The sequence below is a fragment of the Megalobrama amblycephala genome, linkage group LG14, assembly GCF_018812025.1.
Source record: "Megalobrama amblycephala isolate DHTTF-2021 linkage group LG14, ASM1881202v1, whole genome shotgun sequence".
Classification (NCBI taxonomy): Eukaryota; Metazoa; Chordata; class Actinopteri; order Cypriniformes; family Xenocyprididae; genus Megalobrama; species Megalobrama amblycephala.
This window is the reverse complement of record NC_063057.1, coordinates 17,803,065-17,816,246: the sequence shown is the minus strand read 5'-3', so window position 1 is coordinate 17,816,246 and position 13,182 is coordinate 17,803,065. Positions and strand designations below refer to the sequence as shown.

Here is a 13,182-nt window from a genome sequence, read left to right as displayed (position 1 = left end):
ACTTATTATCGGAAAGTCACGTCCAGCAAGATTTTTTTATAGTCCATATAATAGTACACAAAAAGACACAAATGAGATTAAATAAAAATAGATTAAATAAAAATTAGAATGCATGCACATATACATTTTTGTAATCTTTCCCTTTCTTAAATAGTTTGTGAGATTAGAATAAGTGTGTCCCAAATCCTATACCAAACCTACCCAGATGGTTTACTTGTTCCAGTAGATGTGTGGATCCATGAACAGTTTAACAGCTAATATTGCCCACAAACCATTGCACTTTGGATGAGGATTTGGTTCAGAAATACAAACATGAATAAAAAGATTTAAACATTAAAAAAAAGATCAGATTTCTTACATTTGTTTGAGCAGTGTAAATTAAATTAAATTTAATTAAATTAAGTCTGGTGTATTGTGACAGAAGTATTTAAAAAACAGAATTCAGTAAAATATGACAAAGAATGCATATTTGTTGCCAGTGAGGCTTGATCTTTATGCTTTTGTAATGGCAAGGCAGGCAAGGCAATTTTATTTGTATAGCACATTTCATACACAATGGTAATTCAAAGTGCATTACATAAAGAAGAAGAATTATAATAGAACATAAGGAATAGAATAACAGTAAAAACAGAGAATTTTGCTATCTGGATGGAGGAATGTATAATGTATCAGACATAGGATTCATGTGAAATTAATTAGTCTTTAAATCCTGAAAGAACAACTGACTGAGGAAAACAAAGAAGATAAAATGTGTATTTGTTGTTTATTGTGTGTCATCTCTCTTAATGTTCAAAGTTTCATATTCAGAGGGTGGAGCAGAGAGCTGAAGAGAAGCATATGTGTCTGCTGCCTCATTCTGAGCCTGAAAACAAAAACACTCTCAAACACCATCATCATCATCATCATCATCATCATCATCATCATCATCATCAACCTATATCATACCTTACTACATCCAGGCCTTATAACAAAGAAGACTCACCTTTAGCTTTGTGGACAATCTGGAAACAAAGGATATTAGGTTACTAATGTTTAGTCCATTATAATATGTTTCTATAGAAATGCATTCTTACTGTTTGATGCACTTTTTTTTTTTCTTTTTTTTCATGAGACACCAGTGACAGATCTGACTCTCTTCCTGTAACACTGTGAGTCATGACGGTCACGTGGTGTAATTTTATGGGTGTCCGGTTTCAAATCTTGATGTAATATAGACTTTTATAACAAATCAAGCAAAATTGCAACTAAACTGGACTATCAGTACGCCCTGCATTTTCAAGTATGGAAAGCAGCAGAAAGGACTTTGTTTTGCCTATTTAACTATTCCTATTCCTAACTATTTTTAACTATTATCATTTATAATAAAACATTATCTAAGTTTTCACTCTAACTGCTCCTTATCCCTGCATTTGGAAGCACATTTTGGGAATCAGAGGCTGTTCTCTTTAATCCTTCAGAGAAACATGCTGCACATGTGACAAACATTCCTTAGCACATTTCCACATTTTCTGCCATTTAAATAATATATATATACACGTGTCATTAAAAGATGAACTATTTAGTGAATTTGACCTATAAAGAGACATCCACTCTTGCATTGTGAGATCATGCATTTTGGGGTGGAGCAATGAAGGGAGGGGTGTGGTTGTTTGGATTGATTTCAGATATCAAAAGTGTTTCTCAGAAATTGCTTACTGCACCTTTAATACTTATAAATCAAGTCTTTTGGCAGTTGCATTCATAATTCATTTAGTTGAAAATACTGATTGGGCACGTGTCTTGGTTTGAATGGGCATGACGTCTCTGGACTTACTGTCTAATTTTGTAGATTCCAAGTCCAACAGTCAGAGCGTACAAAACCAGAATCAGCATTAATATGATCAGGAGGGAAACTGTAACCTGTTTATAATCTAAAAATACACAATATGCCCATAAAACAGAAATATAAATACAGAAAACAGAGAGTCCTAATACTGTCATAGTTGTTAAAAAGTTCATTCAAAAATGAATATTCTGCAAATGCATAAAATGATTGAAAATAATAAAGGATGAATTTGTGTTGTACTTGAACAGTTACCACAGTAATGACTGTTAGAAATCTTTTTTGTTTAATTTAATTTGGGTTCAGACGAGACGTTACCTGTACACTGCAAAGGAGAGAGATTCAGTTGAAACAGTTTTCTTGCAGTGCCACGAGTGTTGTTGCCGACACACTGCAGAGATGTGTGTGTGAGTGACTGATGTAGAGTGATGGAGCTCCTCAAGACTGTGCTGCTCAATCGCTCTTCACTGATGAACGTGTCTGAAGAGTTAGTGACAGGACGTCCAGACAGATGCCACTCCAGTTCAGGAGAGGGATTCCCATCAACCTCACAGAAACACACAATTACATCAGTTCTGTTACAACTGGAGGAGGGAGAGATTTTAGGGGCATCTGAAAAAAGAAAGAATGATATTTTACATTATTAGCTTCTTGTGGAAGAGAAAAGAACTGAAGCCACAAAAACATCTTACACTGAACATGTAATGTGATGCTGTCCTGTGCTGTTTTGTTCTTGTCCAGTATCTGGTAGGTTATAGTGCAGGTGAAAGTGACTCTGTGGTGACGGTGAGCAGCAGTGAAGTTCAGATCAGAGATGAGCTCCTGTTGTCTGCTGCTCTCACTGAGGGGGATTCTGGGAGTGGAGCTCCATGTGAGAGTTGGTGGAGGAGAGGAGCAGAGAGTCTCAGCAGAGCAGCGCAGACTCACAGAGCTCCCCTCCAACACCTCCTCCTGATCCTGAACCTCCTTCTGCTCCTCATACAGCTTCACTGTGGGTTTGGGGGGAGACTCTGAAATACACACAAAAACAAGAATAAGTAAAAAGAGACAATGATGGCATGACAAAAAAATGTAAGAAAAAAAATAATTTAACAGATTCATTTATCAATAAAAGGCTCAAATCACTCACCAATGACATTTATAGTGGAGGTGTTCATGTTGTAGGTTAATTTCAGAGGACCACTCTCAATCCTGAAGTAATATTTACCATTATGATTTGAACTAACATCATAAAATATAGTGGTGCAGTTCTTCTCATGTAGTTTTCCAGTTATTTCCCCTTTAAAGTGATCAGGTTTGGGATCTCTGGAGTTAAACACTAGATGGTTATTCACATTATATCCATATTTGAGCCACAATCCTGTAGCATCACTCTCAGTGAGGTATTTGTCATATTCATCTTCAATCTCAAATGTGCACTTTATGATCACACATGATCCACTGAGAGCTTCAATCTTCTCTGTCAGACTGATGCTGAAATCTCTACAGCAAACACCTTCAACACACACAACACAAACATTAATTCATTAAAGAATTAATTTAAAATCAAGAAATTGCTCAAAAAATATTTAAACTAGTTTTTACATTTAATTCATAAAAATATCCAAACCTTTCAACAGAAAAATAAGTAGAATTATTTTCTCTGCTGTCCGGATATCCATCTTTTTATTCAGTGATGAACATCCACCTGTCGGAGAAAAGCAGGCTTGAAAAAAAAAAAAGAAAGAAAATATTATCTAAGCACACTTTTTCCCTACAAATTGATTGTATATTTAGGAAGGTCCCTTATTTCTGAGAGATGTTTCTTTGAGTTTGTGGTTTGTGGAAGCTCTGACACAAAATGATGCAGGAGTTTATGCAAAAATGTATGTGCCAAGGAAGGAAGGAACGTGTCATACTTTACATCGCCATCACTGGTTAATGAAAATGTTGCTTGTCTTTTTAGTTATTTTTTCTTCCTCTCAAAAATGTAAATACTTTCTAAATATCTATAATATATAAAACTTTCTATATTACAGGTTTATCTCTGTATGTTTATTCTCTTGTTTAGACCTTTGAATCTTGGCTCATTATCCCAAAAAAATATTTAAAAAATAATTATGTTCACTTTACTGTTTCAATAATTTCACCACTTAAAAAAATCTAAATATTCTCAGTATTAAACTTTTGGATGTTGCTGGATATGACAGCATCTCTGTTGATGTTCTATAATTCTATTAATTTTAATGTAAGGGCTGAAAAACAGCAACAAGACCATAAAAAAATATGAAAGAGGGAATTTGTTAAAAAAGAAATCTGACCTTCGTAGCAGAAAGTGTTGGAATCTCCTGTTTAGATCCAAAGTTTACAGTAACACCTGCTTCAGATTAAAGACAGAGTGAAGCTGTGCTGTGGGAACTGAATTTGTAGCATAAACTACTGATAATCTACTGATTATAACTTCCCTCTCTCTTCACACATTCACACCACTTCCTGTGACATCATGAACATTTAATTTATTTTGTATCATTTTCTGTGCAGTGTGTAGCTGTAAAATTACACAACCTACTTAAAATAAAGTAATCAATGTTTGAAAAATTCATAATCATTTAAAATTCGGATAGAATGTTACATGAGAAGCTTGTTTTAGAGCAGTAGCATACAGTATTTGTGTGGATCATGTGCCCAGAATGTTGCCCTCTGCTGCTCAAAAAATGAAGCAACAGTTTAGTTTTGTTTATCAGTAGGCCTACTATCAAACGTTATGTAACTTTTTCTTCTTTAATGTAATAATTCAATCAGAGAAAGATAAATAAAACAGAATCAGTAGAAACCATCAAAATGTAAAAAAAAAAAAACTATGAAAGTATTTAATCTGGAAAAAAATAAATAAATAAAACAAAAACCACCAAATTAAGGTAAAAGGAAGCCTTTTATAAAATATTTTTATGATTTTTTTATATATTATACAGTACAGTCCAAAAGTTTGGAACCACTAAGATTTGTAATGTTTTTAAAAGAAGTTTCGTCTGCTCACCAAGGCTACATTTATTTAATTAAAAATACAGTAAAAAACAGTAATATTGTGAAATATTATTACAATTTAAAATAACTGTGTACTATTTAAATATATTTGACAAAGTAATTTATTCCTGTGATGCAAAGCTGAATTTTCAGCATCGTTACTCCAGTCTTCATTGTCACATGATCCTTCAGAAATCATTCTAATATGCTGATCTGCTGCTCAATAAACATTAATGATTATTTTCAATGTTGAAAACAGTTGTGTACTTTTTTTTTTTCAGGATTCCTTGATGAATAGAAAGTTCAAAAGAACAGCATTTATCTGAAATACAAAGCTTCTGTAGCATTATACACTACCGTTCAAAAGTTTGGGGTCAGTAAGAATTTTTATTTTTTTAAAAAGAAATTAAAGAAATGAATACTTTTATTCAGCAAGGATGCATTAAATCAATCAAAAGTGGCAGTAAAGACATTTATAATGTTACAAAAGATTAGATTTCAGATAAACACTGTTCTTTTGAACTTTCTATTCATCAAATAATCCTGAAAAAAAATATTGTACACAAATATTTTGTACAATTGTACACATTAAATGTTTCTTGAGCAGCAGATCAGCATATTAGAATGATTTATGAAGGATCATGTGACACTGAAGACTGGAGTAACGATGCTGAAAATTCAGCTTTGCCATCACAGGAGTAAATTACTTTGTGAAATATATTCAAATAGAAAACAGTTATTTTAAATTGTAATAATATTTCACAATATTACTGTTTTTTACTGTATTTTTAATTAAATAAATGTAACCTTGGTGAGCAGACGAAACTTTTAAAAACATTAAAAATCTTAGTGGTTCCAAACTTTTGGACTGTACTGTATATATATATTCATTTTTAAAACTTCTAATATATATATTTGAGATATAATGATTATGAATGAATATGTATCAGTGTATAGAATTTTTAAATGAACATTTTTTAGGGAAACATGACAACAACAAAAAAACGACTGTGTGAGCGACTTAAGTTCAGTTGCTTGCTTTACTTTTAACCATATCTGCACTCATGACAAACTTTTTTTGTGGAAACAGTCTTAGGATGTGTGAAGTTTCTTCATATGCATCTTCTGATCGCTCAAAGGACTCTTTTCTGATATTTGTCCCCCAGTCTGGTACATTTTAATATTTTTGGGACTTCAAAGCAGAGACGTTGCTATTGGGTTGATCACCTCTCACAGAGCCTTTAGTCTCCCTCACTTTACCAGAGTAACTGATAACAGCGTAGTCAGTGGTCAGCGAGGAGACACCCCTGATTTCTTCTGACTCTGGTTTGATGTTTTTGAAGTCAATAGAGGCATAATGGAGGGATTCTTGGAGATTCAGTGTAGCAGCTTCAGCAGGTGACAGCATGACATTATTGGCATAAACAGACTCACTCTCGCCCTCTTGTTGAATATCCTAGAGGATGAATGCAGTAGGGTATTTGGGGTGAATTGCTGTGGTGTATTCTGATACAGAAGAAGAGCAGTACAGAAGAAAGAAAATATGGGCTTGAAACCACATGACTGTGAGTAATTTGATAAAACTGTAGTTTTTTAATGAACTACTGTATTTGTTTAAATTGAGGGAATATTTTCAAGCACTGTTGTGTGTTAAGGTGCCTAATGTTAATGAATAGTGTGTTTTGTTGGTACAACTCACCTTATCAGTCATAATGATTCCAGTAGTATCTTCTTGTTTTGTCAGCGAGGATCTGCTGTTTTTTCTTCTGTAAAACATTTTTCCATATTTGAAAAAGCTAGTCAGCCTGGATTCAATTTTATTACTTACATTGTACAAATGTTTTGGTCACTGTCCCAAAATAAACCTCAGCTGGTTGAGCTCAGAAGCGCCAATTTTAGTTTTCCGGATGAACTGACTGATATACAGCATTGCTGTGGATGATGCCAAATATTATGAAATATGCGGTCACTGAATGCTGCGATTAACCAATCAGAATCAGGTATTGCAGAGAATATGATACTTTACATGTATTGTGTACGCACCGTGCACAATATATAATGATACACAACATCATCATCAGGAAAACCCCAACAGCAACTCCAATCAAGATGGGGAGAAGATGTTGACCTTGTGAGCAATGAAGAAAAATTATATATGCATTTGGCAGACAATTTTATTGTGACTTATATTAGTGTGTATTTAGGTTTACCTCTTTTTGTAGAAAGCTGAAACTGTTTTCTTGCAGTGCCACGAGTGTTGTTGCCGACACACTGCAGAGATGTGTGTGTGAGTGACTGATGTAGAGTGATGGAGCTCCTCAAGACTGTGCTGCTCAATCGCTCTTCACTGATGAACGTGTCTGAAGAGTTAGTGACAGGACGTCCAGACAGATGCCACTCCAGTTCAGGAGAGGGATTCCCATCAACCTCACAGAAACACTCAGTTACATCAGTTCCATTACAACTGGAGGAGGGAGAGATTTTAGGGGCATCTGAAAATGAAAAAGAGAAAATTATATAATACATATAGATTTACGGGCCTCATATGGAAGAGAAAAGAACTGAATCCACAAAAACATCCTACACTGAACATGTAATGTGATGCTGTCCTGTGCCGTTTTGTTCTTGTCCAGTAGCTGGTAGGTTATAGTGCAGGTGAAAGTGACTCTGTGGTGACGGTGAGCAGCAGTGAAGTTCAGATCAGAGATGAGCTCCTGTTGTCTGCTGCTCTCACTGAGGGGGATTCTGGGAGTGGAGCTCCATGTGAGAGTTGGTGGAGGAGAGGAGCAGAGAGTCTCAGCAGAGCAGCGCAGACTCACAGAGCTCCCCTCCAACACCTCCTCCTGATCCTGAACCTCATACAGCTTCACTGTGGGTTTGGGGGGAGACTCTGAAACAAATAATTATATATGTAGATATATGTAGACATTTCATTGTGGCATACAAGTTTACAACTTGTCATGTGCAATATCTTACCAATCACATCGATCAAAACATGTGCTTCACTGTAAGTCCATTTCAATCCACCTTCACCCTCAAGCCTAAAGTAATAAGTACCACTGTAATTTGATCTAACATCATAAAAGATGGTGGTACAGTCCTTCTTATGTAATCTTCCAGTTATATTTCCCTTAATAATGGAGTTTTGGCTGGACATGGAGGAGTTGAAAACTATTTTCTCAGTCCCATCTTTATGCCAACATCCTGTAGCATTCTCAGTGAGGTTTTTGTCAAATGTTTCACGAATTTCAAATGTGCACTCTATGATCACACAGGATCCACTGAGAGCTTCAATCTTCTTTGGCAGACTGATGCTGAAATCTCTACACAGAACACCTACAACCCAAATGTGAAAAAAGAATTAAAAAAGAAAAACACACACAAACACAATACTATGTTCATATAAAAGGAAACCCTTAGTTTAGATACAGTACCTTTTATCTACAAACTTAACAACCTCTATTGTGACAGTCTGCACCGGGGTCTCCACCAAAAGTTACCTGAACCACCTCAACTGTCTCCTTTCAATACAGAGAAACAGTCACCCATACTTCGAGTCACTCCTGGATTTCCGAGCCCAGACACCCGGCAGAGAAAACTAATTTCGACCGCTTATGTCCACAATCTAGTTCTTTCAGTCACTACCCATAGCTCATGACCATAGGCAAGAGTTGGAACATAGATCGATCTGTAAATTGAGAGCTTCGCCCTCCAGATCAGTTCCCTTTTCACAAGGATGGTCTGGTACAATGACCATATAACTGCCACCACCGCACTGATCCGTCTATTGATTTCATATTTGACCTGCCCTCACTCGTGAATAAGATCCTGAGATACTTGAGCTCCTCCACATGGGGAAGCAGCCCAAAATGAAAAACAATCTTTTCTTAGCTGAGAATCATGACCTCAGAGGAGCTGATCCTCGGGAGGTACCAAACGCCCAAGCCATGAAGATCACAACCTGTTAAGACCATCAGGACAACATCCGCGACAATCAGTAGCCGCGTTTCCACTGCCGGGCCAAAGTCGGGCGTGCTAGTGCGTGCCAGGGCCGGTCGCGTTTCCACTGTCACTTCCGGGGCTTGATCTTGCCTCTTCGGTGCTTCCTCGGTGCCAAAGGCACGGGTTTTTCGGCCCACCGAAAACCTTGGTCCAAAGCGGGCCAGCTGGGGCTTGAGGCGCGGTCGAGGTAAAAGGCGGGGCTAATCGTAGTCAGGTGATGGTCTACACGCTGAAATGGGTTGGGTTGTATGACGTTTGATCAAGGGAGGTGTGTTTAATGGTGGTTTTTAGATCAGCGCTGCGGAGCTAGCGGACCAACAGTGGAAACGCAACTTGATTTTTGCCTCGGTGCCTAAGGTCTGTGGCCACAGGCCCAGCCCGGCACGCTGTTAGCCCTGGCTCGCACTGGCCCGACAGTGGAAAAGCGGCTACTGATGCCTATGGCCCCTAAGATGGACACTCTTCACCCTTCGGCTGCACCTTGAGATCCTGTTTATGAATATCACAAACAGAATATGCTTTTCCAGACATGCTGAGAAGTGTGATTGCTTGGTAACTGGAACACACCCTCCAGGCCACTTTTTAAAAAAATAAAAAAATAAAATAAGAACCAACACACCCATCACAGTTCACAGTTCACTTTATTAGCCATTTGCAGTATGAAACCACATTGGAAAAGATGTGCAAGAAGCTCTGAGTACAATGTACAATGTCAAACACTCAAAAAAACATAACATAAAACATGTTATGTTTTTTTGAGTGTTTGACATTGTACATTGTACATCGCAAGGGCCTGTCCCTGATTCCCATGCAATGTTGAACAGGTGTGCCAACCAAGGCAGCTCGGCTACATCCAGGGCATTCAGTACCTCAGGGTGAATCTTGTCCACCATTAGCTTTTTAACTACCTCAGTGACTTTTGCCAGTAAAATGGGCGATGACTCCCTGATTCCTCCAATCCTGCCTCTTCTTCTGAATGATTTGAAAAGTGGCACCCCTGACTGTAATTACATTGAACAATTAATTGAACAATTGTAATTACATAATGAACATTTCAATATAAATTCTGATAGTGATGTCTAATCTCCTTTATTCCCCAAAACACATTTTTGTCCGATATACTGCAAATATACCGAAATGTTGCCGAAATAATATTATGTTACCGCTCTCTATTTCACACACACTGACATTTATAATACCCAAATTGAACAGTGACCTTGAGTCACAGATTCAGGCTGTGTACGAAAACTGGAAAATGCTGCCTTCGGAGGGCACATTCAAGGTAGGAAGGTATCAAGGCATGTCCAAATCCAATGTTAGGCTCACTTCCTGTTTCCTGAGATACCTTCCTCTGTTTGATTTTTGAGGGCAGCATAGATGTGTCCTTCGCTGCCTTTGATATCCCACAATCCTGTGCTTTCCATTCTGTGACAGTTGAACTAGAAAAATAAAGATGGCGTCCGAAAGTTGCGTTTGCTGGTCAGTTTGTGTAAATGTATGTTTCTGACCAAAGTTTTCCACTTTTTGTGGTCTCCATCAAATTACTACTGTAGTAATTAAATATTTGTTTAGTTCTCACCAAAGCTTGCACTATTTTGCGGTAGATCATTAAACTGTTTCATGAGGTGCCTTCATGCACAAATGCTGCCTTACACAAGTCATTGCCTGATAGGGCAGTGAGGCAACAAGTCAGCTGCCTAGGTTTTCGGATGCAGCCTTAGGTCACAGATTCTGATTTCAGCACGAAATAGCCTGCTGTTGAACAGTACCTGTTCCAGCTAGGTGGGACTGTCAGTTAGCAGGGTTCAACAAACCATCATTGATTCAAACAGCTGATGAGGTAAGAATAAAACTGTTCAACAAATGAGGTGGTAAAAAATTCAGTGAAATGTGTATAATGCATGTAGTAGAGGTTCTCAACTTTCATGCAGTTTAGCTACAACCCTAATCAAACAAACCTGAACAAAATAATCAAGGTGTTCAGGATTATTGGAAAGTCACAGACAGGTGAGTTTGATCAGAGCTAAACCTTGCAGGAAAGTGGACCTCGAGGGCCAGACAGTTTTATAGCTGCTGTGACCCAGCAGCCTATGATTACAATTGTTTTCTCTTCTATGTACCATAGATGAGAATCATACAGGCACCCCTATGGCAACTTTAATGAAGACAAGAAATTAAAACTTTAAAAAAAATAGTACTTATTTCACACTCTCATGACTGTCACAATGAGGCCTGTTGACCAGTAAAAAAAAACAATGATTTTGTTTACTCAAGGGAAAGAACAGGTAGACAAACCTTTCATCAGAAAACTGAGAAGAAGAATTTTCTCTGCTGTCCAGATATCCATCCTTTTGTGAAATCCAACTGAGCATTATGGGAGAAAAACAAAACAAAAAAACAAAAACACATTCATGCGTCTAGAAACTTTGTCAAAATAGGACTTAAAGGTAGAGGAGCTTGTCCTGACCTTTCTTAAAGCAGAATCTCCTGTTTAGTTCTCAGTTGTAATGCCTGCTGCTGATTAAAGATGGAGGTAAACCTGCTGTATGAACAGAACAGTGCCAACTGACTGGCATCATAATTTCCCTTTTCATTGCATCAGTCTAGTAGTTCCTGTAACTTGAAAAAAATCTAAGCCTGAAAAAATTGTAACATTCTAAAACGTATCATTCCTATTAAATTGGACATTTTTAATATGTAGAAATTTTACATACTGGTGGTTTAACATTAAGTATTTCAAAGTGCACTCTTGAATGGAGGGACGGCAAAAGGGATCATTTATTATCATTTATATTCTTTCATAATGAAAAGAGTGGGCAGGATATTCATGGGTGAGTAAATGATGACATAATTTCAGCATTTGGGTGCATTTAATGCATAGCATTTAATACTATGTTTACAATGCTAAACAAAGGTTGCGTCATATGCAGAAAGGTCTTGCACCACTTTAAGCAATACTGTGGCCCTAACACTTAGGCAAGCTATTTCCTGCTTGAGACATTTCTACAAGTTACATACTACCCCTGCATACTACTTGGAACATAATGTTAATCTTTGAAAAGATGTCCAAAGAGTGCTGCAGGGATGAGGGTTTTTCAGTTTATGAGTGAAATAAGATCTGTTGTAAACATAACTTGATACTTGAATGCTTTGTTCTACAACATAAACTGCACACACCAAAACTATCGCAAAGTTATGTTTACCACAGACCTTAATTCATTCACAAACTGAAAAATCCCATTATGTGTGTGTGTGTGTCTATACAGAACATGTCATCATACAGGGATTTTGTTCACAAGATCACCATCTATGGGGAGGACAATGATCTTGTTCTTACCATAGACAAAACCAAGGAACTCATTCTGGATTTTAGGAAGAGAGCCCCCCCTCTGCGGCCTCTCACCAACCAGGGGACTGAGGTGGAGTGGACTGTTAGGTATAAGTTTTTATATTTCAGAGAACCTCTGGGCTAAAAACACTGAAAAGAGCTCAGCAGAGGGCGCATTTCACCAGACTGCTACATCCTCACCAGCGGTATTACAGTGTGTATGGCAATACCACCCTGGCTGAGAGGAAATCTGCAACAGGTCATAAAAACGAGAGAGGGCCATCAGCTCTGACCTCCCCTCCATGGACACTATATACACCCAGCACTGCAGGAAGAAAAGCACAGAGCATCCTTAGGTACAAACACTACCCAGTTTATGCCCTGTTTAAGTGGGTAAACACGGGCTACAACCCGAGACACTGCAGACCTGAGTATCAGCACTCACAAGGCTCGTCTTTTTAACAGCTTCTTTCCAGCCACTGTTAGGTTAGTGGCACTGGACAGCATTCCACAAGACTCTTTCACTCTTGATAATTAAAGGGTTAGTTCACCCAAAAATGAAATTTCTGTCATTAATTACTCACCCTCATGTCGTTCCACACCCGTAAGACCTTCATTCATCTTCAGAACACAAATTAAAATATTTTTGATGAAATCCAAGAGGTATATCATTTGTCCATAGACAGTAATTTAACCGACACCTTCAAGGTCCAGAAAGGTACTAAAGACATTGATAAAAAAGGCGACGTGACTGCAGTTGTTCAACAATATCTTCTCTTCTGTGTCATTCTCCTATGCTGTTTACATTCAGCGCTTCCAGATTCTACGTCAGAAGGCCGACTCATTATTGGCCGACTCCTGCTTCAGCATCATGCATCGTGCTGCTCACGTGATCAGCTTCGGCCAATACTGAGCCTGCATTTAGATGTAAACATGGAAGCCTTCACCGTGCTTACTGCAGCAACTGCGTAAGGATAATGACAGGGAAGAGAAGATATTGTTGAATAAAGTCTTTTTTTTTTTTTTG

General features: G+C 37.6%; 2 protein-coding genes across 2 annotated transcripts; both read right to left on the bottom strand.

Moving 5' to 3' along the window:
* Positions 1–763: 763 nt before the first annotated feature.
* LOC125245647 (sialic acid-binding Ig-like lectin 7) lies at positions 764–3,483 on the bottom strand. Its single transcript, XM_048156315.1, has 7 exons — positions 3,432–3,483; positions 2,952–3,317; positions 2,515–2,832; positions 2,141–2,434; positions 1,814–1,910; positions 983–1,001; positions 764–862 (listed from the first exon to the last, which is right to left on the bottom strand). The coding sequence occupies exons 1-7, from the start codon at positions 3,481–3,483 to the stop codon at positions 764–766; spliced, it is 1,245 nt and encodes a 414-aa protein (XP_048012272.1).
* Positions 3,484–5,851: 2,368 nt separating this feature from the next.
* On the bottom strand, positions 5,852–12,746 carry LOC125245502 (sialic acid-binding Ig-like lectin 14). The gene is made up of 8 exons (XM_048156095.1): positions 11,295–12,746; positions 11,123–11,191; positions 7,802–8,161; positions 7,410–7,715; positions 7,036–7,317; positions 6,869–6,953; positions 6,525–6,591; positions 5,852–6,281 (listed from the first exon to the last, which is right to left on the bottom strand). Exons 2-8 carry the CDS (start codon positions 11,172–11,174, stop codon positions 6,003–6,005), a joined length of 1,431 nt encoding a protein of 476 aa, XP_048012052.1. The 5' UTR covers positions 11,175–11,191; positions 11,295–12,746; the 3' UTR covers positions 5,852–6,002.
* Positions 12,747–13,182: the final 436 nt, after the last annotated feature.

Excerpts from the sequence above, each read along its gene's own strand:
- LOC125245647 (XM_048156315.1), bottom strand. The coding sequence starts at position 3,483 with ATGGATATCCGGACAGCAGAGAAAATAATTCTACTTATTTTTCTGTTG. Across the intron at positions 3,318-3,431 it reads ACTTATTTTTCTGTTGAAAG|GTGTTTGCTGTAGAGATTTC; the intron begins GTTTGGATATTT and ends TGTGTGTTGAAG. Across the intron at positions 1,911-2,140 it reads CTCTCCTTTGCAGTGTACAG|ATTATAAACAGGTTACAGTT; the intron begins GTAACGTCTCGT and ends GTGTATTTTTAG.
- LOC125245502 (XM_048156095.1), bottom strand. The coding sequence starts at position 11,174 with ATGGATATCTGGACAGCAGAGAAAATTCTTCTTCTCAGTTTTCTGATG. Across the intron at positions 6,954-7,035 it reads TCAGCTTTCTACAAAAAGAG|GTCAACATCTTCTCCCCATC; the intron begins GTAAACCTAAAT and ends ATTGCTCACAAG. Across the intron at positions 6,282-6,524 it reads GAATCATTATGACTGATAAG|GATATTCAACAAGAGGGCGA; the intron begins GTGAGTTGTACC and ends TTCATCCTCTAG.